At 39.8% G+C, this 26,336-nt stretch overlaps 2 protein-coding genes across 2 annotated transcripts; one reads left to right on the top strand and one right to left on the bottom strand.

Moving 5' to 3' along the window:
* Window positions 1-9,293: 9,293 nt before the first annotated feature.
* On the bottom strand, window positions 9,294-10,673 carry LOC309390085 (solute carrier family 25 member 3-like; the record flags this gene model as incomplete). The annotated part of the gene is made up of 1 exon (XM_081949164.1): window positions 9,294-10,673. One exon carries the CDS (start codon window positions 10,671-10,673, stop codon window positions 9,294-9,296), a length of 1,380 nt encoding a protein of 459 aa, XP_081805290.1.
* Window positions 10,674-15,911: 5,238 nt separating this feature from the next.
* DMRTB1 (DMRT like family B with proline rich C-terminal 1) lies at window positions 15,912-22,460 on the top strand (the record flags this gene model as incomplete). The annotated part of the gene is made up of 4 exons (XM_081949163.1): window positions 15,912-16,338; window positions 18,279-18,517; window positions 20,469-20,613; window positions 22,360-22,460. Exons 1-4 carry the CDS (start codon window positions 15,915-15,917, stop codon window positions 22,458-22,460), a joined length of 909 nt encoding a protein of 302 aa, XP_081805289.1. The 5' UTR covers window positions 15,912-15,914.
* Between the last annotated feature and the right edge of the window lie 3,876 nt (window positions 22,461-26,336).

Here is a 26,336-nt window from a genome sequence, read left to right as displayed (position 1 = left end):
TGTCAGATTTGAAGACCCCTGGGGTTTTTTTCCCTAAAGGATTAGGGGTGCAAGGATCTTGTAACTTGACAGCTTTAAGACTTCCATGGTTCAAATGCCAGAGTTCCTGAGCCAACAGGACTGGAGGAGGAATTCTGGGAATTGAAGTCCACAAGTCTTAAAACTGTCAGATTTGAAGACCCCTGGGGTTTTTTTCCCTAAATGGTTAGGGGTGCAAGGATCTTGTAACTTGACAGCTTTAAGACTTGCATGCTTCAAATGCCAGAGTTCCTGAGCCAACAGGACTGGAGGAGGAATTCTGGGAATTGAAGTCCACAAGTCTTAAAAGCTGTCAAGTTTGAACAGCCCTGGATTTTTTTCCCCTAAAGGATTAGGGGTGCAAGGGTCTTGTAACTTGACAGCTTTAAGACTTGCGTGCTTCAAATGCCAGAGTTTCTGAGCCAACATTTTGGTTGCTAAGCAGGAGCGTTGTTAAGTGATACTGATATTATTTGAATTAAGCGGGTACCTTGAAGAAACATAACTTTGAGTTTCAAATAATACTGATTTCGTTGTTGTCTTAGGTGACATCTATGAAAAAAATTCAGGTGCTCAGGCATGAAAATGTGCCGCTCAAACACTATACTTTTCTGCTCACATTGAAAAAAAATTAGAGGGAACATTGGTGGTGGCCTAACATGGGTAGGGAGATTGAGGAATGGGTGGCTATCTGCACCCACACCAGCTCTCCCGGAGGCACCCGCTAAGGAGTGGGAGCGTCCTCAAGCACCGTGGTCTAGGGTGCACATTGACTTTGCCGCCCCGGTTCACGGCCAAGTATTCATGGTAGTTGTGGACGCCTACTCGAAATGGTTGGAGATAGTCCTCATGGCCACTACCATGGCAGAAGCGGTCATTAAGGCACTATGAAGACCTTTCTCCACTCACGGCCTGCCCGATGTCCTAGTCTCTAACAACGGGCCCCAATTTATGGCCATGCAATTCGAGACGTACTTAGCATCGCAGGGAATCAGGCATGTCCTGGTCGCTCCATTCTATCTGGCCAGTAATGGACAGGCAGAGAGAATGGTGCGATCTGCTAAAGAAGCCCTATCTAGGATGGGGATGGGAGATTGGCAAACACGGGTTAATCAATTCCTCCTCATTCAGCATATCAGGCCAAGTGCTACCACCAGGAGAAGCCCCTCTTTGCTTCTAATGGGTCGCCGTCTAAGATTGCCCTTAGACTGGCTACACCCAAACGACTCTGCCGCAACGTCCCCAGATTCGACCGGCAAACTTAAACACTTTAGCCTAGGGCAGTGGTGGGCAACCTTTTTTTTCAACTGAGCCAAATCTCGCCAAAACCACGATTGAAATTTATTTTGAGAGCCACATTTTTAAAACCGAAAATACATAGGATGGTACACTGTTTTTAGTTTCAATAAACTCTGGCATTTGAAGCACGCAAGTCTTAAAGCTGTCAAGTTACAAGATCCTTGCATCCCTAACCCTTTAGGAAAAAAAACCCCAAGGGGTCTTCAAACCTGACAGCTTTAAGACTTGTGGACTTCAACTCCCAGAATTCTGAGAATTGAAGTCCACCAAGGGCATCAATCATATTAGCCCAGGCAGGGATCTGCAAAATTGGCTCTTAAGACTGGTGGACTTCAACTCCCAGAATTCTGAGAATTGAAGTCTACCAGTCTTAAAACAGCCAACTTTGCAGACCTCTGTGTTAGCCCAAAGCCTGGCGCTGGGCGGGCCTTGCTCCCCCATTGGTGGAGCCCCAGGAAGCGAGGAGGGAGAAAAAGAGACGGAGGCCAAGGAGCTTCTCCCCCCCCCCTGCAAAAATCTTATCAGGGAGCCGGCGGGCAGTAGCAAATTAGCTGATCACGCGGCGTGATCGGCTAATTTGCTACTGCCCGCCCGGCTCCCCGGTTAGATTTTTGCTGGGAGGAGGCGGGGGGAAGCTCCTTAGCCTCCGTCTCTTTTTCTGCCTCCTCGCTTCTCGTCCCCGCCCGACTTCAGGATCCTCCCTAATCATTGTGGGTCGAAAAGAAAAAAGGGAAAGAGGCGCTTGTTTTGAAGTGCCCGAGAGAAGGGAGGGGAGCGGGCGCCCGGCACACAGAAGAGCCACATTAAAGTGTGTAAAGAGCCGCATGTGGCTCGCGAGCCGCGGCTTGCCGACCACTGGCCTAGGGGATCGAGTTTATGCCCACAACTACGCTGGCAGGCCCCTCTTGATTCCTGCCACAGTTACAGGAATTACTGGACCTCACTCGTATCAATTGGAGCTTGAGGATGGTAGGACTTGGAGGCGGCACATTGACCAACTCCATGGCCATCTCTCCCAATCCAATCTTAGACAACCAGAGGTTGTGAGGTTATGATAGTTGCTTGTTTCTATTCCTCTCTTTTAGTTTTGTCTAAAACATAAAATAGCTGAAAGGAGGTTTGTGCAGAATAGCCAGAATATCTGTAACAAAACATTGTTTGGGCCATATGCACTAATGTCTGGAAGGCCGGTTAAAGAGAACTCACCAAGTGATGATTAATTGAATAGATTATTTTCATAACAGCATTATGAAAGTTCATGAAGTTAGCTGGGTGGGAAAATCCTGCTTCGTTCAGTCTAGAAACAAGGGAGAAAAATTACTGCTGAGGAGATGGTCGGCTTTGTAGTTTGATTAATGTGCTCAAATAAGACCTCTGTCATCTTCCTGGTGAAATTCTGATGTGATTCATAGATGTTGGACACTTACCTGACAGAAGCATTTCTTCTAGTGCTTTGGAGGAAATAGCCTGCGTGTGGTTCGAATGTCAGGGCTTCGACTCCAAGCAAAGATTACATGGAGTTCAAAGCAAATTGTGTGATTTTAGAAATTGTTACAACTATATAGAAATATACTGTATGTACTAAATCTGAATTGTTTCATGGCCAGTGGTGTTGATGCATAGAAACCATGCTTAACTATATCATTTCATAATCTCTGTCCATGCTTCCCCCACCACCACCACCAAACTATTGCTTTCTCTTTAGCATGAAGCTAAAACAGAACAGCTGAGAAAATTCAGAGAACTAGGAAATCCTATATATTTTGTTTTATTCTGTTCAGTGTAATATTTGGAGACCAATTTAGGATTCTGACTGATCTCATAGATGGCAGTCAAGGGATAATATCATGATTACTTTGAAATACTTAAGTAAACGGACCTTATTTCCCTCTTCAGGTATTCAAAAAGAGAAAATACAAGTACATCAAACTCTATCCCGATGTTGCTCACTTCCACTAAACAATATATAAGCTGTGGAGACATATATGGGGAGATATCTCAGGAAAGCATTTCCATAAGATTTAAATAAAAACAATGTTGCCAACTCCATAACTTTAATAACAAATAATGCTTGAAATGAGCACTTTTAATACCAGTATTTACTTTTCTATATAATGATTTAATCACTGTCATTCACTATACACTTCTGCCAAAGTTAGGCAAGCTTTTTAAAACAGTCGTGAAATTTTTTTCTCTTTGACCAGATCTTGGCAGTCTTGTCCATCTCTTCATTTCTGTCAAGTAGTGGGATCCAACTCTGCAATTGCCTTTTGAATGGCCGGTGAGGTGTAAAGGCTAAGTTGTCACAGGGCAGCAAAATTTCCTTCTTGTGCTTCTAAATCTATTTAAATTATTCACAGTTTTGAGTGTTGCAAAATAACAAAGTTGATGGTGCTACTAGGTTCAAGGAAATTCGTGTAAATCTGTGCCCCTCCCCATGATATGTGAACCTGTGTTCTCCCTCCCCAAATTATGGATTTTTCCGCCAAAGCCTGGAGGTTTTGTTTATTTTTTGTTTGATGCTTTGTTTTGGGAAAATAATGATGACCCCATGCTCTTGTCAATTCTCGCAATGTTGTGAGGAAATTCTTCATTTGCATTTTATTAGCGTGGCAATATTTACTAATTTTAACTCTTGAAGCTTTTATCTCTGCTGTCAACCAATATTGCACAAAATATCCAACACTGAAAAAGCAAAATTGTGGCCTACATCTATCTATGCTTGATAGCAACTTCCCTTTGAGTAATCTGTCAAATGTCCTTAATCAGTTCACCAATTTTTTCTTATGTGAAATTTGTTTCTTGTTGCCAAGGTTGTCCACTTTGTTCTTGGTCATGCAGTTCAGTTTTTCCCCGTTCACCATTTTTATATTTTTGGCTTAATTAATGCACATTACTCATCTTGACATAATCAATACCATAAACTATCTACATTTAATAGTAAATTTCAGTTGGAAGGACTCTTTCAGCAGTAAAAAGTTCAATCATGTCATACAAGTAATTCTTTTTTGGCGACTGATCATTAGCAGTTATGACAGTCATGAAAAAGTTACCTTATGACTAATCCAAGCATTTATGACTAATCCAAGCACCACGAGCCGCGGTGGTTAGAATGCAGTACTGCAGGCTACTTTTGCTGATTGCCAGCTGCCTGCAATTTGGCAGTTCAAATCTCACCAGGCTCAACGTTGACTCAAGACTTCCATCTTTCCAAGGACGGTAAAATAAGCACCCAGGTTGTTGGGAGCAATATGCTGTCTAAACCACTTAGAGAGGGCTGAAAAAGCACTGTGAAGTGGTATATAAGTTTAAGTGCTACTGCTGTTTAGTTTTTGCAATTCTGTAGAGCAAAGGAAAGCTGAAGTAAGATCATAAGCACAGTCACATTTTACTTAGCAACTGCTTCACTTAATGAATGACCAGTCCCAATTGTGGTTGCTAAATGAGTGCTACCTGTATTGTTTAAAGTACACTGACAGATACTCATGGCAAGTTTCGATTTCATGAACAATAGCAATGCAACCTTCCAACTAATTCCAAATCTCAAGGCATGACAAATGTTCTTCCAGTGAACAGAAAATTGCATTTGTTCATGCCTGCTAAATCATGTTCAAGGAACTCTGAATGTATAGGCATAATATTGTTTTCCATACTCTCAAAAACATTTATCAGATATGTATTCTATCTCACTTATCTTCTTGTTCTATTATGTTCTATTACTGTTCTATGCAAGATTAACCAAATTAAGTTAATTCAAGAGAAAAAGAAAAAAATCAGTTGAGATCACAATAATTATTTTAGAGGTACTAGCCAGGAATCTGCTGGTTACAATTTTGGTAGGGTCTTATTTTTCCCTCTTAAAAATGCTTTTGAAATATTATAAAAATGAACCTGGATCAACTGAGAATGTAAATTTCGGAAGTGTTCATTGTACTTCCAGTGAATGTACAACAATATAAAATGGGCAAATATACATATGCTGTTTAAGAAACATATGATAAGCATGATCTCCAAGCTTATTAAGTTGAAGTATTTGGATTTAATCCAATGCACTATGTCATCTTAATAAAAAGTCCTTTGAGATAAAATGACACATTTCCCAAGAGTATGTTAAGATTGCTATCCAAGTATACTTACATACTGTATATCACACATACATAATTGGATTGTAAATCTACTTCAAATTTTAATTATTTTTCCTCAACGGGTACCAAATGATCCATTTTGCGTATTTACTTGGTTATTGTGCAATACAATTAATACTATTTATCTTAACGCTCTATCTGCTGATATAAAGTATTGTGTCTTGTAAAGATAGTTCCAAATCCTGGATATTATACAGATCAATCCGGTCACTTTTCAATCAATAAAGAATACTTCAAGGGTAAAATATACACACATTTTATGTATGAACACACACACACACACACACACACACGGAGAGAGGGGGGAGGGGGGAGGGGAGAGAAAAGTACCTTTTCCCATTAAAGCAATCAAAGTTGCTTATAAAAATTGGCCCACCACATTTGGATTGCGAAAATATGAACAGCTAATTTTTAAAAACTATTATCGGATCCCATGAAACAAATGGGTAAAATGTAGTTGTTGCATAGGTTTAGGGGAGAGCAACTAAAGCATATCCATTTTTAAGTATGTTCCATAAAGTTGCAAAATGCATGGAAGCTCTTCTCACTATTATTAAATTACCAATCATCTTCTCTTAATGAATTTTCTAAAGGTGTTGTATTGGTAATCTAACCTGTTTAGAAATATAAAACATTACAACATAAATTGGGATTCTGTATATGGAAAATATGTGAAATCTTGATATGACTAACAATGCTTCAGAATTGAATATGCCCCAACGTTGCCCTGCTTACTGTCTTTTTTGTTTTTTAAAACAAATGATGGGTATCAGGGGCTTTGCTAGATCATGATTTTTTTGCAAAATAAATCATAAGATAGTTTTCCAAATCCAACTAAATTTACACCTCAATTTGAAATAAAATAAATTGTACACTATTAAGATATTGCAAGCAAAAGATGGAGATTGGCCTTACTGCAGTTGATAGACAAATAGCATAAGCAAGGAATTAATTATTTTAAAGAAGCTCTTTCTCTAATCTATGATACCTCCAATATATTCCTAACTGGGCTTTTCATTAATAGATAAGATGTATTACAGATCATGATTAGCTGTTAAAGCTCATTAAGAATAGGGGGGAAACCCCATTTTTAAAATTATAAATACTGCAGTGGTTTTCCTCTTGACACAGTAAATCTTTCCTCAGCCTGAAATTTTTTGCTTATTAAAAAAAATAAGCATTACACTATTTAACTACAATAAAGAATTTGAACATTGAATTTAAAAAGTAAAGTAAATTCATAACTGCAGTGCACCAAAGCTGTCTCTTTCATTCCACTGGCATTAAAGGTTTGATTTTAATTTGCTCTAGCTAATCTTATATGGAACTCAACTTCAGCTAATCAAAATCTCAAGGTAGTTTTCAAGTTCCTCATTGTGTTCACAAGGCAAGTTTTGCAATGAAAGCTGGACTTTTGAACATAGGGCAGGGATCTGAATCATGATTATTTAACTATCAGTTAAATAAATCCCCTTGGATTTGTTCTCCTGATATTGAGAAGCTCCTATTAATTCCTTGAGGCCACCCCTAGAAACCAAGCTTCATATGAGGATGCAAAACAGCAAGTGACATGTATCACTATGTTACAACTGTTATGTTAGAATCAACACTTTCTCTGTACCTAACAGTTAAAAAAAACCCTACTTACAAAATAATCTTTATACCTGTTTAATTTTATAATTTTAGGTCTGAGGTTATTTTATGTTAATTTAAACCATCTTGTACGGTATGATCTGGATTTGATCCGACCCTTGATGAAAATTATGCAATATTGCTATCGATCATGGCAACAATATTACATTACCAAATTTACATAGCAATTACACAATAAACTTTAAAAAAAAGACCTACCTATTATATATTTTGAGTGCTATGGTTCATGGATGCCTACATATTAGGTAGCCTACTGTAGCACTTTTTATAGAACTGGAGCATAATGTACTTTTCATACTATGGGTTTTCTATTTCTATTTCTATGGATCATCACAACTTTCCACAGTTGCCAGCATTTCAAAATCACCAACAAGGGCATGTTTATTGCAGTATGTAGTTCACAGCTCTCTGAAGAATTCCTCTCCTTCCACCCCCAACTCACCGCAATATCATTCTGTCTCTCAAGCTATGAAGGGATAGAAATGAGACATGAGTAACTAGGTCTGAAGTTATATTTGACACTGTGGGACCACTCTTACCTAATCTCAAATCAAAGCATATTCAAATAATGAGAGCCAACTAGCTCTGAAGAGGATTGATGCTGTTAAAGAAGTCTTATCTGAAACCAAAATCGGGAAATAAATCCAAATAATGAGTGAAAGCAAAGTGTTAAAACATAATTTGTCACTGATCAGTCGATTCAAAATCATCTTTCTTTCAAATTTTCAACATGTACTACATTTTGCTTTCCTGAATAGATCAATGGTTGTGCTGCCTTATAGAAGTTGGGATTATAATAACAATTATTCCTGATCATTGAACCTTTAAATGTTTATACGAGGCTCTAGAAAGAATACTTAAATCTTGTGGATACAGCAGGCAACAATAAACTATTTGAATATAATTTTAAGAATTAGGTTACATCATTATAGGTATAAAAGACAATTGGATATCACTTATACAGGTTTTGCAATAATACTAAATGGCAAGACCATTTGTTTGAAATGAAAAAGATTCCTTTTTTTGTATAAAATATATAGTAGCTAATATGTTTTAAAAAGCATTGTCCAATACAGGATTTATAGTTCCATAATAACTACAATAACTTTATTTGCTGCAGTAACAATAAATGTTCAAATTGAATTATACAACAAAAGAAGGAATAACATACTGGTAAAGAATCACCAAATGAAGAAGTATATTGTTTTTATTTCTATAATTCCAGTAACTTGCAGAATACTCAGTCAAGAAAAAGTAGATTTGGCTCATATCAGAGGCTACAGCATTTTTATACAGAGAAAGGATTATTCAATATATATGAAACATGTACATGTTTCAAAAATAATTTGGAGGAAGTGCATCTATGTAAGTCTGGTGGACTGCTTTAAGAGCAGAGGAACAACATTCATGCTAGTTCCAAAAGACTTGTCCAATAAACATGGAAATCACAATACAAAATTACTTTTTCCCCTTTTTCCAGCACAGCAGATTCTATGTGGATGAAAAGAATGCTTTTTTAAAGATTCAAGCTACTAGTAGAAACTTTTGTTACAGAGATCTATAAAAAAATGCCCTGCCACAAAAATACATATTTTTCGATGTATAAACAGGCACTTTGGATCATTACAGATCCATGACACTTAAAAATAAAATAAGATTTCTAATACATTGCTGCTAAGAATGCCATTTTTCAGAGTTTATACTTTTATGTTACTTCAAATGTAGAATCCGATTTAGCAAATGAACACAATTTTTTTTTCCAATATGTTAGAATCACAATACTATCTAGGCTGCCTGACAACATGTCCTGTTGACAATCATCATCAAATCATTACAACAGTATTACAACGACCAACTTGTCTAGCAGTGGCTATTAACTGGTTAACCTTAAAATATTTAACAGCCCATAAAAACTAGTAATTGCATTATCTGCTATGTATTTTGAATGCAGTTAAGAACAAAATAAAACTGCAAGACAATTTTATTCTGTTAAATGACATGCATTAAAGTTTCATTAAGAAGCTTCTTTTATAGATTGTTGAAACTCTCTAAAGCTTAGTTCTGGGATTGAGTAACACTATAGAAAATTTCCATGGCTCAGTGATATTCACAAATCAGGTGAATTAAACATACCTACAGAATTAGAGTATCTTTGAAACACAGCCATTTAGTATGGAGTTAATTTTGAGAGAGTTTTTTTTTCAAAGATTCGGGCATTTCAGGTGGGGGCGGGCGAGGCAACTTGAGATAAACTTTAACTGAATCATAGATGAACCACTGCAGTCCAGTGAGGGTACCGATCATCAGAATACGGGTGAAGAGGCCTTTCCAGATCCCACGCATGCCCAGCTTCTTGAGGACACCCAAAACAGTGGTGCCCCTTTCTTGGTTCAACACTGATACCACAGAATCAGCTGGGTGTGAGACTATAGCACAGAAGATGCCAGCGATATATCCTCCAACAAATGTGACTCCAAGTTGTTCCATCTTGCTGCACTGATCTCGCGGCTTAGGAATGACATACTTATAGAGTGCTTCTACAGTTCGTTCAAAGCAGGAAAACTTCATCATGGTATAAGGGATCTGTCGCAGCCAGAGGGGATGTACTCCCTTATAGAAAGCCCAGAGTCCTTCTTCAATATACATCTTGGGAGCTGCTTCTCGTAGTGTTTTGGCATAACCCCGCTGGGTCTGAATCCGTACCTTGACTGCTTCCATCGGAGCCAAAGCAATGTCAGCAAAAAATTCGGCGCTGGCTGAAGCAGCGAGGTAGAGGCTAGTCCGCCACAGATAAGCTTGCTCTGGACCCAAAAAGTCAGAGTACTGTATCTTGAAGTATTCATAGAGACCAAACTTGCCAAAGCCCTGCATGGAATAACCTATGGCTGTTGGAGCCCATCCCTTAGCCAGACCAGGAATCCCCTCCTCTCGCACCGTAAGAGAAAGGCCTTGCACCAGCCCTTGGTAACGCATGGGTTCTACCTGCATGCGGCACTTCACAACATCCAGTGGCACTACTGCCGTGTGCGTTGCACCACAACTCACCACCCCACCTAAGGAGCACATCAGCAGATAGGTAAATGAGCCATACTCGCAGGAGTGTTCCTCCTCCACCACTGCTTGTCCCATGGGACTGTCCTTTTTAATTACTGAAGCTGCTGACAGGCTGAGCAGATCCCTGGGTGGAAGGGCTAGCCTGCCATCTTTGGAGGGCTCCAGGTTCATTTCCCTGCAGCTACTTGACAGCCCAGAGTAAAAGAAAGGCCAGTTGCCGCCCCTGCTGCTTCCTTCTAGGATCCAGGTTGTGGGCCACAGCCCTGCCAGCAGCTGAGACCAGGGCTTGGGGTCCGTGTGCCTGCTGCCTTCAAGAGGCTCTCCTTCCATTTTGTCTTCACTGTTAAAGATCCTGCTCTCAGGGCCATTTTTCTTAAGGCTCCTGGAAAAAGTCTCAACAGCTTTCCAGAACCAAGATATGTGCTGAGAGAAGGGAGCCATGATATCCCTGGCTCCTTCCTTCCAAGACTGATCTTTCCCCTGGTCTGTGGATGGGCCAGGCATGCTCCGTGCACAAGGAAAGGCCTGCTAATAGCTGAAGCTGTTGCCTCTTTCCAACTGCCAGAGAGTTCAGGGTTCTTCTGGCTATAGAGATGTAGCCTAGAAGCGGCAGAAGGAATAAGGACTGTAAGTGGGCACTCTACTCACTCTGTCTATGGTTTAAAATAGTTGGCTGGAAACAGAGCCACCTCTGTGAACAAAATCTGATTAAAGAATAAAACGTTTTGAAGAGTGGGGGAGGCTATTAAATGCACAAAATATATGGGCAATTGCATGGCATCAGAGAAAAAAACTCAAAGGTGCCATGTTCTAAAGCAGTAATAACCTTCAATGAGAAGCCTTTTTCTCCCAAATTTTAAGTAAAGCCTTCTAGTTTTTGAGCATTAGAGGCACTGGTTCCATATTTACATGAATTTTGTCTGGGACAAAATCTCTGGGACAGATGTTTATTTATTCCTACTATTTTCAGTTTTAGGAGCAGCACTTATTTTAAGGTGACCAACTTTTTTACAATGAAAAGGAGGACAAAACACGTTCTGTTGTCCAATTTGCAGACACTATTTTTGCCATTTGCTTTTTGGTCATAGAGGCTGACTTTCTATCTATGATAGCATATGTATTTGTGTTCCATATTTAAATCATCACCAATAATATGTTATTAGCACCACAGGAGTAGAACATGGGAAATAAACATCCATGCTTCTCAATATTCCTCAATTATAAGGAATATTGCGTGTGTTGTTGAAGATCTGATTACCTTAATATGCAACAGATAGGTTAATTATTACATAGCTATGCAGCATCAAGGGGTATGTGTCAATCAGCTTATGTAAATACCATCCTGATAGACGTATGGTGGATTAATACAAACAAAATAAATAAAGCTACTTCCGTTTTGATCTTTTCTTTTTTTTTCTAGTCCCCCAAAAAAGATGGAAATCTGAATATAAAATACAGGATAGTACAAAATGGAAAACAACGCAGTCTGGCTTATAATAATAATTTGTTCAATAAAGCAGAGTGATTAATGAAGCTAATCACACACTAAGAAAACTAATAAAGTCACATCCTGTCAGACTTCACAGGAGACACAAGCAATAAATCTCAGTTCTCTAAGAACTCAGTCTCCCTTTCAGGGAGTATGGTAACTAGGTAACAGCAGATACTTCACAGATCCAATAGAGCTAGATGGTGGAGCCAAGAAAAAAAGTAATAGATGTGCAGAAGATCTGAGTAGTGCAGAACACAAGAATCAAATCTTTTATATATGTCAGCCTCAGGGTGTAAATCCTAAGCCATCCCTCCCCCCTCCCCATCTTCAAGCTAACAGTCTTTTAACTCTTCTTTTCTAGTTTTAAGTATCAGAAACACTGGCTCCGTATTTACATGAGAGTTCTGTCTGGGACAGAACCTCTGGGACGGATGTTGGTTTATTCCTTCTTCTTCCGTTTTAGGAGCAGCACATATTTGCAGGCAGCATTTTTGCCATTTGCTTTTTGGCCAAAGACCCTGACGTTCTACCTATAGATGACAGGAACTGTAGCAACCTCAAGAAATTACGTGATAGGATTAATCAAAAGTCACCTGAAAGCACCCTTAACTACTGTAATTTGTTAATATGACAGAAGCAAAACTTCTGGAGATAGTTATACTTTTTCTAAGAAAAAGGCATGAAGATATTCATTAAAAAGTCACTAGGACTTAAGTTCATCTTGAAAATAATCTATTTTATTCTGCCATTTAAATTACAATATTAAATGAATAAATGTCCTTTATTATACTTCTGTGTGAAACCTGTAGATGCCCTGGGGATTATACTTTATGTAAAAGAAAGATTGGTCTGTTTGTTTTCTAGGCATATAGATACCAGGGTTTTAATGTATTATAGTTGATGAAACAATTCAGTACAAGAATTAATGACAAATTAATGGAATTAATGGAATTCCATTAACCCAACTTAGAGAATCACAATCACATACAATACAGTACAAATAAATACAATTACATCTTTCAGTTCCCTATATGCTATATCAGTTTTCATGTAAGGAAATATAGAATAGCTTTCTCTAAAGTCAGATTAAAACCGTTGCCGTCAAATATGCTATATAGCAGTAACAATAGCACTTAGACTTATATACCACTTCATAGTGCTTTTACAGCCCTCTATAAGAGGTTTACAGAGTCAGCATATTGCCCCCAACAATCTGGGTCCTCATTTTACCCACCTCGGAAGGATGGAAGGCTGAGTCAATCTTGAGCCGGTGAGATTTGAACTGCTGAACTGCAGCTAGCAGTCAGCTGAAGTAGCCTGCAGTACTGCACTCTAACCACTTTGCCACCTCGGCTCTTTATGATAAATTTCAAAAGATTCCTACCTCTCAAGGATGTTTCCCATGTAATCTTGAAATTGTGATTCACATTCTACTCCATTGTGAATATTGTAAGAGTTTTCAGCTGGGTATAATATGGCCTATTTAAAAACTGAGGTCAGGTAGAGGTACTCCTTAAAGTTAAATTCTGACATTACAATTTATTTTCAATAAAATAGAATTACAGTGGTGATAGTCAAATGTTAGCTCCCTTTTTTAATGACTGTGTAATCCCTTAATCTGGAGCGAGTTGGTGCGACTGGATGGAGATAGTCGCATTTTAACTATGACTATAAAAATAATGTCTTTACTTATATGTTAAGTTTTAAATTTGTAAAAGTTTTGTGTTGTACCATTAACTTTTTTTATCTGCAGTACTAGTTTATTTGATGCTAAATCTTTTGATTATGTCTGAGTTTGGATCTTTTGTACTGTATATAATAAATATTACATTCCATTTCATGTCTTTAAAAGTAATTGGGTAATTCCATTTTATGAGTAGTTTAATTCTCTAGCACGTGGGTAGGTCTTAGCTTGCCCATGGGCTGGAAAGCATATTATTTATTTACATATACGAAAACAGTATACCCTTGTTCTTATCCCTTTTAGAAGCCAGTTCACAAAACATAAAAACCAACCATAAAAATGAATGTCTAATTATCAAAACATGTTATTAGACAACAGGGTTAACTGCAAAACATTTGAGGAAAGAAATTTCTAAGACATGCATACAGATGTATGTGGATGCACAACTAGGGATGGCTTTTGAAAAGCTGCTTGAGTGCACAGAAGACATGATTACTTATGTTCTTCAAGAAAATAGATTTTATTTGAATTCTTTGCAGAGTAAGATTAAAAGCAGAAATAAAAAAAACTACAGGGATAGTTGATATTGAAGCAAAAGCTAGATCCAAAATTCCTATCTATTACTATGAGATGAAAACAGGGGTGAAATTCAGCAGGTTCTGGAGAACCGGTAGCGGAAATTTTGAGTAGTTCAGAGAACTGGCAAATACCACATCTGGCTGGCTCCAGAGTGAGGTGGGAAGGGAGATTTTGCAATACCCTTCCCCCAGGAATGAGGAGGGGATGGGGATTTTGCAGTATCCTTCTCCTGCCACACCCACCAAGTCACGCCCACAGAACCGGTAGTAAAAAAAATTGAATTTCACCACTGGATAAAAACCCTTGTGAAATTGGAATTAAAGAGAAAAGAACGACTAAAGTACAAATTCAGAAAATATTTTTGTTTGCACAAGAAGTTTTGTTTGTTTGAAGAATTGCATGTTCCTTATCTTCCATATAAGCCGCTGGCAGCCATTAAATACTTTAATACATTACTCTAAAATGCAAAACAGGAGCAGGAAAAAACACAGTTCACAGTGATAACTGGAAATATTTAAAGTATTAGGAAACCAGTCAGTAAATATTGATTTATATACAGAAAGTCAAATAATATGCTCCTGGAAAAAAAGGGAAAGTGGTCCTTTAGAACTTTCAGGAAGTTGTTAATATGGAAGTGCCTTAGGACTTCCATAGCCCCAGTCCAGTTAATCAAAAAGCAGAAAAGCATTTTCAATGAGAGTTAAACTTTGTAAAATGCTGCAGATGCAGATTTATCCTTAATGTACAGCAATTTTTTTTACTTATTATAGCTTCTTTATTTGGACAGAGTTTTTTTTAAATCCAGTATGAGTTACTGTGGAATTCATTATTCATATCATAAACAGATTTGTAAGTAAGCGGCACAGTCATAAAAGTCCAACATTAAAAAGTCACTGTACAGGGAAACAATTTTATAATCTCCTTTTCTTGCAACATAATTAAGCATACAGAATTATTTATAAATAATATTCTGCTCTTTGTTTACTGTATTGGAATAAGATATAACTTGGGAGCCATAGAACACTTTTCATTTTGCAAATTGATATAAATTTGTGTCATAGAAATGATTCCACTCAACCCTCCAGGCGATATGCCATTTTATTGCATCTCGAAAACAACTTAGGGACTGGCGCTCAGGTTCAGAGAAATAAATGTATAAATAGTTAATTTGTACTGAGAAACAGATACATACAATGTCTTCCAAACTTGTGTGGATATCAGAAATCCCAAAAGAAAAAGATTTGGAGTTTATGATACAATCACTGTTTAATATAAGAAAAAGACAGCTGTTTTCCCTGCATGTCACAAGATATGAACTCATGCACATCTTAACCAATTACTGTCTGAAGTTCAGAATTGAAACAAATGGAGCAGGATAATTCTAAGGTAGCACAGGTATCAAATTCAATTACTTGACTTGTATCTTGGATAAAATGTTCTCCTCTTCACAACAGCACCATCTCAATTAATATTGCACACCACAGATTCTTCACTGAAGCACAAAGCTGTACAGTTTGCATCCATCCTCTTAAATCTTTCTTGCAGAGCCACCAGACAATGGAATGTCTTGCCTTCTGCTTACAAAAATTATCTGTGGCCCTAAAAAACAAAAAACCCCACCTTCTTGGCAAAGAGACAAGATCTGTAGGTTTTGCAGGGATGGAAGCCCTTTTCAAAATGTGAAGTTTCCACTAAAAGAAAATTTTCCAAAGAAGGTCTGTTTTAAAATGGAGTCTCCAGAAATAAAAAGAAGAAAGGAATTTAACTGTTTTGTCACTTATCACAAAATACTACATAGTACATTTTGTGAGCTGAGACCCAGCACCAAATGTTCTTCCCTTCTTCATGAAGCAGAATTCTTCCCTTCCCTAGGCTAGGGCCCAGGCTTAATTGCTAGATTGTAGCCATTTTTGCAAGCAAGAAGAGCAGATTTCAGTGCATACCATTTTAGAACCGGTGTGGATCTAGGCTAGAGAAAGAGCTGCCAGCCATGGAGAACCAAGATGGGACTCAGTCTCTTCGGGCTCCGAAATGTTCGCGTTGCCGGAATCATGGCTTTGTGGTACCGGTCAAGGGTCATGCTGGTCACTGCAGGTGGAAGCAGTGCCCGTGTGAGAAATGTTCTCTCATCACTGAACGCCAGAAGATCATGGCTGCGCAGAAGGCCTTAAAAAGACAAGGACCAGATTCACCACCTAGGGAGACCTTGCCTCCCACTCAGGGTAGGCCCAGTGAAGAAGGAGCAGCCATTGCTAACAGTAAGAAGGGCCTAAAAATGAATGACTCAGAGTCTTCCACTCATGAGTCAGTTGTGCATGAAGGAATTAAAGTGACTTCAGCCGTTAGCTCCAGTACCAGAACAGTGAATAATCCAACACCACCTAAACCGAGCTCCCCGACCTTCATAGATTTAGGTATGTGTACCAGCCATAATTATTCAAACATTGGTGATTAGCTATGTGTTTTCTGTTTGTGAATTTAACTTTCTATTTGTCCTATATACATCAGTAATGTATGTATCCTGCTATGCCAATTTATTACTGGTGATGATTTGGATTATTGTTTTTCTTTCCCATGTCCAAGGGTGATACTGCTTAGCTGTTTGTTTATTTATTGCAGCTTCCATATCCTGCTTGAAAGCTGCTCCACCATGCTTCATTGTTGCAAAACTAAATTTACACAGCCAGGATCTGTGCTGTAGGAGTCAAATGAGTTGCAGCAGGCCCAACAAAACACTGACCTGCAAATCAAGCAAATATAAAAACAAAAGAGTCTGGAATTAATATGATTTGTACTATATTTTTATGACATTCCTTTCAGCAGAGGGAATATTTCACTGATAATGAAAATAATTGGCTCGATTGGTTTTTGTGTGAACAAAAGAGAACAGACAAACCCTTGACTGCTGTCATCTTTGGTAACCATTTATTTTTGCATTGAATAGATATTGTGCAAGCTATATTTTGAAGAATATTAAGAGATGCAGTGTATTTAAGGGAAGCGTCTTAATTTGAATTTCTCTGCAAAATTCAAATTGCAATGGTTAGTTATTTTTAAATAAAGCGGTGTTAATAAACATCTTAAATACAGGAAAAGTGTAGAAAATATATTGGTGGAGTCCTCTGTGAGCTAGGCTGTTTTCTTGCAGATGTTTTCTTGCGCTGATGATGTTAGTTTATTTGGGTAATTAAACATCTGCAAGAAAACAACCAGCCTCGGAGAACACCAAGGAGAGCATTTAAACCCAGAGCTACAAATATTCTCTAATATTATACAGTATTTACAAAGCTGATAATGAACATTGTTCATTAAATCAACAGGTTCAAAATTGCTTATCAAAAGTAAACCTGAAATATTGCTAGATGTTATACATTTCCTAATTATTCAGAATTTTTGTTACATTAAAAATAGCTTATCCTCCATTCTGCTCTCTTACTGTTTTAATTGAGATCCATGTTGTGTTCTATTTATGAATATGGATTGCCATCTACTGGCTTGATATAATATTAAATACTATTAAGATACCTTGCAATTTATTTTTGTTGCTTGATCTGATAACATTGTTTTCTACTTAAGAGAAAAAATGAATTTATTATGGGTCATTCTAATTCAAATGGGTTAGGTTTTTATCTGTAGTAATCAAAGTTTTGATTAAAAAAGGAGAAACAATTAATTGAATTAGTCCAAACTATATAAAACAATAAATTACAGTATCATGTTTTATGTTAATATATCTCCTATTCGTAAATAAATAATATTTGATTTAGTTTGAATATTGTGTAATGTATGTTTCTCTGTGACTGACAAAGGTCTCTATGCATTCTTCCAATTGATACAAATCATGAGTAACAACTCTGCATTAGTAGGATCTGGGCCATTTAAGGTGTCTTGATTGTAGGGCCTTTACACCTCTCAGTAGAACAATTAGGTTAAAAAAATACTTCTTGAATTTAAGCTATCCACTTTTCAAGGATATGTACCTTATAGGACACATAAAGAGTATCTTCTTGAAAGTTTAATTAGCCAAAATGCAACACTTTCAGGATGTTAAAATACCATACAGACCTTTATATGTTACTGATATCAGCCAGTTTGGTCTAGTTGTTAAGACACCAAGCTAGAAAGCCAGAGGCCATGAGTTCAAGTGCTGCCTTGGCCATGAAAGCCCCCTGGGTGATTTTAGGCCATTTAGTCACACTTTTAACTCACCGCACTGGGAAAAATAAGAAGAGAAAGATGTGTTGGATATGTTCCCCCCCTTGAGATATTTGTAAAAACAATAAAGGCAAGATATAAATAAACAAACAAATAAATATTGGTAACCCATTTAATCCAATCACCGTTTTTTTAATAGATCATCCCAATTTGCCTCAAGAATGTATTGCTGTGTGCCCAGAATTTGGGGAGAGGGACTCTCCCAAAATGTATCCTGGTTACTCTGGGATGTATCCTTATCATCCATTTTCAATGGGATTCACTATCAATCAACCAGCTTACAGAAGTCCCTCTCCTGCACCTGTTTTGCCTCTACAAACAAGTTTCAGACACTTTTCCAGCAATCATGGACCAAGTAGTGTTCCTGCTTCTATACCAGTAAGTATAGCTTTCTCCACACATGGTTTAATACAGCTCACATAAGCACAACACCCTCAGATGTCTCTTGTAGCTAGCCATTGGTGCAATAATTTTAAATCAATGGCATATTTCGAATTTTGAGTATCTTGATTGTACTGTGGTAAAATGGTTATTGTGTGGGGCATAGTCAGTCACAGAACACCAGAAACCGAACCAGTAAGATTACTACTCTTTTCTATTTAACCTCTCATGATGACAATTTTTTTTATCGCAAAGTCACATATCCACTCACAGCAGCACCTGGCTGCATGTATTTCAAAAACTGCATCTGGGCACAGTTTTTTGGCAATAAAATGGATGATAGAGCCTGGCACTATGCTTTTCAGCACATTCACATTCCTTTTTTTTTTCAATTAAAGAATGATATAAGTGCCAAGGGAGATGCCTGAAGACGCTGGTATCTTGATACTGCCATACTGGGAACCACTAAGTTTGGATAGTATGCAGGCAAGATTGACGAATCATGAATAGCTGCTAGGGCTGTACAGTAATTTAAATTCCATTGAGTTCTATTCTAGTTATGAATGTTAATAGAATTTCCGAGAAAATCTCAAATGTTTTACTTTTAGAATTGTCCATTTGAATTGGCTGCACATTCATACGTCCACATCTCTCAATAGAACATTGATTAGGATGCACAGTTGATGGTTTACTCCATTTACTCTGGTTTAAAGCCCACCTAGTTGTTGCAACTGCCAATACATCCAGTGGTAGCGGTGACTGGGGAGTTAATCTAAAAGTATGGGGAAAAGAATGTGAGAGGAGATGGTTCTGTCATGTCTGAATCAGAAACAGTGCTTCTTACACAATGCATTTGCAACATGTCTATAAAATGAATCCCCCCCCCCCCAAATGTTTCTTCCTGGTACTTAATTACAAAAATGCAAGGAAGGACATAGCAGCTAATAGTAGTAGCCCAAACTATAAAGGCAAACCATTTTGTCTCCCCTATGTATGTCAGAAAAATATGTTTGAAAAAAATAGCTATGTTTTTTGAAAATTAGGAATGGACTAATAACAATTTAGGAAAATAAAAAAAACATAGCAAACATACAATGTTAAGTCTTCTATGTTTGAAAAACATAGTATTGAACTGTTATTTAGTTCTCTTAAATATGGATTGTTAACTACCCAATGCCACGGCTAATATAACTGTTGCTGTCTGACCTTAATATCATTTATTTACCATTTGGTACACGGATTTGGATTTGTTTTAAATGGTTGCAGTCTTTTTCAGCTGTACCTATCCAAGAACTGAGCCAGAGGAAGAAAATGTAAAATTTGAACATGTTCTTGATCCCCTTTCCGATGATAAAAATAAGCCTAATGAAATTATATATGATAAATATAGTTAGGTTTCTATCAGATTGACTTCCATTGTAATTGCTTTCTGGAAGCAGCTGAAAACTAAGCTCTTCTGAAGGAGATTTAGCATGTAATGTCATTCTAGCTGAGGTACACACACACAGACACACATACACAGTATAATATTTTAATGTTTAATCTGATTGTGGCTATTTTAATTGTTATTGTGTAGTTCGTCAGCAAGATAGATGATTTACCCTATATATTAGTGGTGGGTTGGCAATTTTTTTACTATTGATTTGAGTATGCTCCAGTGTGTGTTGGCACGCGCAACACTTCTACACATGCGCAGAAGAGTCCGGGCGGGTGGGCAGAGCCTTCCGCTGCCTCCTACCGGTTCGCCCGATCCTGGCTGAACCGGCAGCAACCCACCTCTGGGGGGGGGGGTGTCTGTGCGCACGCGCACACACACACAAGTGATAGATAGATGATAAATAGAGAGATAGAGAGATCATGGGATAATGAAATATGTTTTGGGCTAAATTTCACGACTTTATAGCTATCATCTGCATAGCTCAGTTCACCAGTTCATGTTTTTATATAGCTGCAGGACACAGGTGGGGATTTCCGGTCAGGATACTACACTCCACTCTCACCCTTTATACCCCGAGGCTTTCTGCCAGGGATTCACTACCTTCCACCACCTCTCCAGCTCAACCTTGTGACTGAAGCTACAAAGGAAACATCTGGTGAGTAGTCAGAATATTTGGTTGTGAAGCTGTTACACTGATGTTTGCAATGCAGGTATTCTTCAACTTAACAGCCACTTAACAACCAGTCAAAACTACAATGGGCCCAGAACAGGTGCTTTATGGGCCATAAAACATTTCTGGCCTTTGTAAAATGTCATGCCATCCCTGCTCGTCAGTCACTTGACCATATTTTAGGTGCTTGGCAGCTGCCTTGCCTTTATGACTGATGTCCCATCATCATATGACACATTTCAGAAAATGAGTTCACACTTACAACTGCGGCAATTGCTTAACCACTGTGGATTCGTTTAATGACCACAATGATTTGCTAGACACACATGATTAGATTTAGAGAAGTCTAATGCAACTACATTTTACCAAGAGGATCATACAGATTTCATAATGTTTGTATTGTGCAAATTAATATACCTAAATTATTTTCTATATACATTCCTGTACTGCCTGCATAATTCCAATGGCAAATGCTTTTATGATCTTGCAAACCCAAAAACTATTTTTAATTATTAGCCAACGGTGCGAAACATCACCTGAACACCTGATTCCATTATTTGTTCAAACTACAGGGGCACATAAGTAAAGCAATACTTTAATTGTATCTTAAGTATATCTGAGATTAAATCATGATCACATCACAATACATGACTTTGGGTGGTAATAAACTGTCCTCTGAAAATATTTAACTTAAAATTTAACTCTGCTGGTCTCCCTCAACCGTATAAGAACAATGAAAGAATATGAAACACTTTTTTCAGTGTTTTCCCCAAATAATTTACTGCACGGCAGTCATATTAAATTTACTGAGAATCATTTTTAAATTCTTTCTGCATATATAAATAGGGACTGAGTGGCTTTTTTTCAACAGGAAAAACTTTTCCCAAGTATGTGATCTAATATATTCCAAGATATTCTATATCCAGGAAGTTATATCATATTGTCTACTCTCATAATTAGGTTTCAGGTAAGACCTTGAGTTACAATCATAATGAAGCCCACATATTATGGCCGAATGTTGTGACAGTCATAAAAAGGGTCGATCATATGACCGACCAGATTTTATGACCATTTTTTCAGCAATTGCTAAGTGAACCCATGATTCATTGTGGACCAGTTTTGCAAAAAAAATGGAAGTGAGTACCAGTTTTTATCAAAACCGTCATAAAATGCAGTCATGTGACCATGGATCACTGCAAATAGACATAGATGTGGCTTTGCTGCTGAGCATCTGAAGTACAGTCACATGATTGGGGCTGAATTGTGTTAATAGTCGAAACTTTGAATCCAAGTTGTAAGTACTGCCAGATAGGACTGCTGTAACTTGTAACAATTGTTAAGTGACTGGTCGTAAATCGAGAACTACTTGTATTTGGAAAATAGTTCTGCGTTGAACAGCTACAGTCAAATAGCTCAAATAATTATTTTCAAATTAATATTCTCAGTAGTTGCCTCTTTAAAATATATATATCACTATGCACATTTATATTTGTTTACTAGCCTTCTAATATATTAAATAAATAGGATACAATGTATTCAAGGTGAAGTAATAAGTATCTTAGTAATACTTATTGAAGAGATGGCTCTTCAAATGACACTCTGTAAATAACGGAATTGTGTTGTAAATAAGAATGTGTTTTGCTTTTGTTATTTAAATAATAGTCATTTAATAAAGCAGAAGAATTCTGTCCAAGCAGAAATTGTAAACTACTTTTTGCTTCTGTGTTTTAGTTTCCCCTGAAGACATCCAGGATTCTGCAATTATATGTAAGCCCAGCCAAACATCTCAAGAAGATGCTTCTGAAGATTGTTCTTCATATAATGAACAGTAAATCTTCACCATCTAAGGTGAAATATTGCCTTCAAGTGCCGCCTTGCTATAAATGTTATTTTGTATTACTTTAAGCTATATCGCTGCTAATCCTAATTTATCGGTCAGATAAAGTTAGAATACAGCACTAATACAGTTCTATTTGCATTATTGGTGTAATATGTCCCACTAGAATTTGTTGTCTTGATGCTAAGTTGCAAGTTTAGAAAGATATGCCTGTATTGAAAATCTTCACTGCAGTCCCCTAATTGCGTGTCAGATAGGGAATGCAGGCAGAACTCAGAAGTGATGCATATTGTGAGAAGTCAGAGGTGCTCAGTAAATATCTATGGCTCTACCATAAAATCCGAGCACAATTTAACATATGCCTAAACTTTGGAAGGAAACATTCTAGTTAGCTTTAGGATTTTCAGCTTTTATTAGTTGATGCCAGCCTATAGCTGGCATCAACTATATAGTTGTTTGCTACAGCTACTTTTTCAACCTAATACTATCTATCTATATAGAAGTTGGAATTATGGAAACATGGTGCAACTGAAGGGTATCAAGTAAGGAAACACATGAAAAGATTAATCTACCAATTACTCTATGCTAAACTGCTCCTAAATTACAAGAACAAGTAGTTCCTTTTCAGATGCCGTGTTTCAAGTAGAAAAACGTTACTAAGAAAATTCTGTTTTTAGCTAATAACTTTGTATTTCTTGTTTAGTTCCATTACCTGTTGTAAAAATACTTATATTAGCCTGTTACAATAAAACATTTTCAAATAGTGGTACACTCTTATATATCTTTTCTTCAATACAGATTCAAAAGTTACATTTTGAAGTGTGTTAGGCATATACGGCTATTAGAAGAGAATAGCTAATGAGTTGATGAAGAAATGAAAAATCCGAAGTAATATCATGTCATCTCCAAATGGGTTTATGCAGTAGTGTGGCTAGTGGAAATATGAAAAGTGATTGTTTGCTTGCCCTCCCTTTTGAGAGCTGTTCTGACCCCCCCCTTCCTCCGTTGCCCACACAGTACACACACTCCGGAACAGTACAAGGGAACAAGGTTTATTACACCAACAGACAAGAGGCTTTGTGGCAGCAAGCCACCAAGACAGAACTCACAAAGACAGAACACACAAAAGCAGCAATCCAGCTTGCCAGGATCTCAGACTAGAGTTGCTGTCCAAAGTCCTTTGTTGATTGCTACGCAGAGCCTGTCCAGAGTCAACCCTTTTATAACCTAAAAAGGGCGTCTCCCAACAGCACCTGAGAGCTCTTTACTGCCTATAATTACGCCCACGCTCCTGGCGTTTGTGGGCGCGCCGGAAACGAGCATCCCGAAACGCCCTACTAAGTCCTGAGTCACTATCCTCTCCGCTGCTCCAAGGCAGGGCAACGGGAGTCCTCCTCCTCTCGCTCTCACCGCTGCTCCATGCCTCTGGCGCCACCTGGTGGCCGACCAGACTCTCGGATTCCTGCTCAGCCTCCGAATCCTGTCCAGGATCGCACATCCCTTCTGTAGCTGACTCGCATGGAGTATCACTCTCGGAGTCTGGTGACAGCGGCACTGGCTGGGCCACAACACTATCCCTCACCGCAGGGCCCTTCCCCCGGGCCTGACGCTCGGGATGCGGTCGAGAGGGAAATTGTCCATGATAGGCCCGCACCAAAGCTGGAGCATGCACAGCCGTCGCATCGGTCCAGGACCCCCCGTCCGAGTCCTCGTCCGCCCAGTCGACCAAATACTGGAACCGACCCTTGAGCCATCTCGAGTCACGGATCCGGGTCACTCTGTGCGATGGCCGTGCGTGCACGTCAGGCGACGACGGCAGGGGTGAAGAGGGACGTCGGAGAGGACAATCCGACCGCTCAGGGATCAGGAGCGAGCGATGGAACACCGGGTGTACTCGCATCGAGCGCGGGAGGGTCAGGCGATAGGCCACCGGATTGATAACGGCCTCCACAGGGAACGGCCCCAGATACCGGTGGTCCAACTTCCTCGTAGGCCGGTGGGACGGAAGATGCCGCGTGGACAACCACACGCGATCACCCACGGCCAATTCCGGCACAGCACGGCGAGACCTGTCCGCCACCCGCTTGTAATCCTCCTTCGCCTGATTCACGTAGCGGCGCACCATCTGGTGAACCGCCTGAAGCTCAGAGAGGAAATCCTGCGCTGCGGGGACCGGAGAGTCCACGGGGGTGAGAGGGAAAAAACGAGGGTGGTACCCGACGTTCGCCATGAAAGGCGTCGTCCGTGTGGAGGAGTGCTGCGAGTTGTTGAACGCAAACTCCGCCACGGCGAGGTACTCCGCCCAATTGTTCTGCTGCTGGTTCACGAAGCAGCGCAGATATTGTTCCAGAATCCCAATCACCTTCTCCGTCCCTCCATCGGTTTCGGGATGGTGCGCCGAGGACAGACAAACTTGAACGTCAAGAGCGGCCATCAGCCCTTTCCAGAACTGGGCCGTGAATTGTGTACCACGATCGGAGACGACCCGGTCAGGTAGGCCGTGCAGCCGGAACACGTGCTGGATGAACATGCGGGCGGTGGCGCGGGCTGTCGGCAATCTCCGGCAGGGGATGAAATGCGCCATCTTGGTGAGCATGTCCACCACCACTAGGACCGTAGTGAAACCGGACGACGGAGGCAGTTCCGTCAAGAAGTCCATGGACACGGCTCCCCAGGGTCTGTCCGGGGTCGGCAATGGCTGTAGCAAGCCTGGAGGAGCTCCCGTCGCTGATTTGGCCTGTCGACACTGCACACATGACGTGACGTACGTCTGCACGTCGTGTCGCAGGCGAGGCCACCAAAACGTACGGGAAACCAGGTGCAAAGTTTTGAACAGGCCAAAGTGTCCCGCTGCCGGAGTGTCATGACATTGGGAGAGAACCAATCCACGGAGCGGTCCTGCAGGCACGTAGAGCCGATCCCGATACCTCAAAAGGTCCTCGTCAAAGGTCCACGGGGATGTCGGCCCTACCTCTGCCCGCCGTTGTTCCACCCACTCGTCGTTTCGCTGCGCATTCCGTATCAACGACCGTAAATCCACGGGTTCCTGGATTGCAGCGAAGGACTCGACGGGTAGGACCGTCCGGGGGGGCAGGGAGTCAGCAGGGTCTGAGTACTCCGGCTTTCTGGATAGGGCATCCGCCCTCTGGTTCAAGGCACTGGGGATATACGTGACCTTGAAGTGGAACCGGGCAAAAAACAGAGACCACCGGATCTGGCGCTGATTGAGCTTCCGCGCTGTTGTCAAAAACTCCAGATTCCGATGGTCTGTCCGGACTTCGACCTGATGCCTGGCCCCCTCCAGGTGATGTCGCCAGGCTTCGAACGCCACCTTGATAGCCAGCAACTCTTTCTCCCAGATGGTATAATTGCGCTCGGAAGGATTGAGTTTCCGAGAGTAATAGGCGCAAGGGAAAAGGGTGCCATCAGGGGCGTGAGCCTGCAATAACACCGCCCCCACCGCGATGTCGGACGCATCCGCCTCGACTACAAAGGGGCGATGGGGATCAGGGTGTTTCAAGATCGGCTCCTTTGTAAAAGCGCGCTTCAAGGCCACGAACGCTTGTTGTTCCGTGGACCCCCAGTGAAACGGCACTTTCTTTTGCAGGAGTCGAGTGAGGGGCGCGGTCAAGAAAGCAAAGCCGGGGATGAAGGACCGGTAATAGTTGGCAAACCCGAGGAGTCTCTGAATGTCTTTCATCCGTCGAGGAGATTGCCAACTTCGTAATGCCTCCACCTTGCCTGGCTCCATCGCAATTCCTTCAGGGGATATACGGTGCCCCAGGAACTCGATGGTGGTCTGCCAGAACTGACACTTCTCCAGCTTGGCAAACAAGCGATGCTTTCGAAGGCGCTGCAAGACCTGACGCAA

The sequence above is a fragment of the Natrix helvetica genome, assembly GCF_964273705.1.
Source record: "Natrix helvetica genome assembly, chromosome: 3".
Taxonomy (NCBI): Eukaryota; Metazoa; Chordata; class Lepidosauria; order Squamata; family Natricidae; genus Natrix; species Natrix helvetica.
Note: the sequence above shows the minus strand (reverse complement) of the source record. Positions and strands in the feature narration are given on the sequence as shown.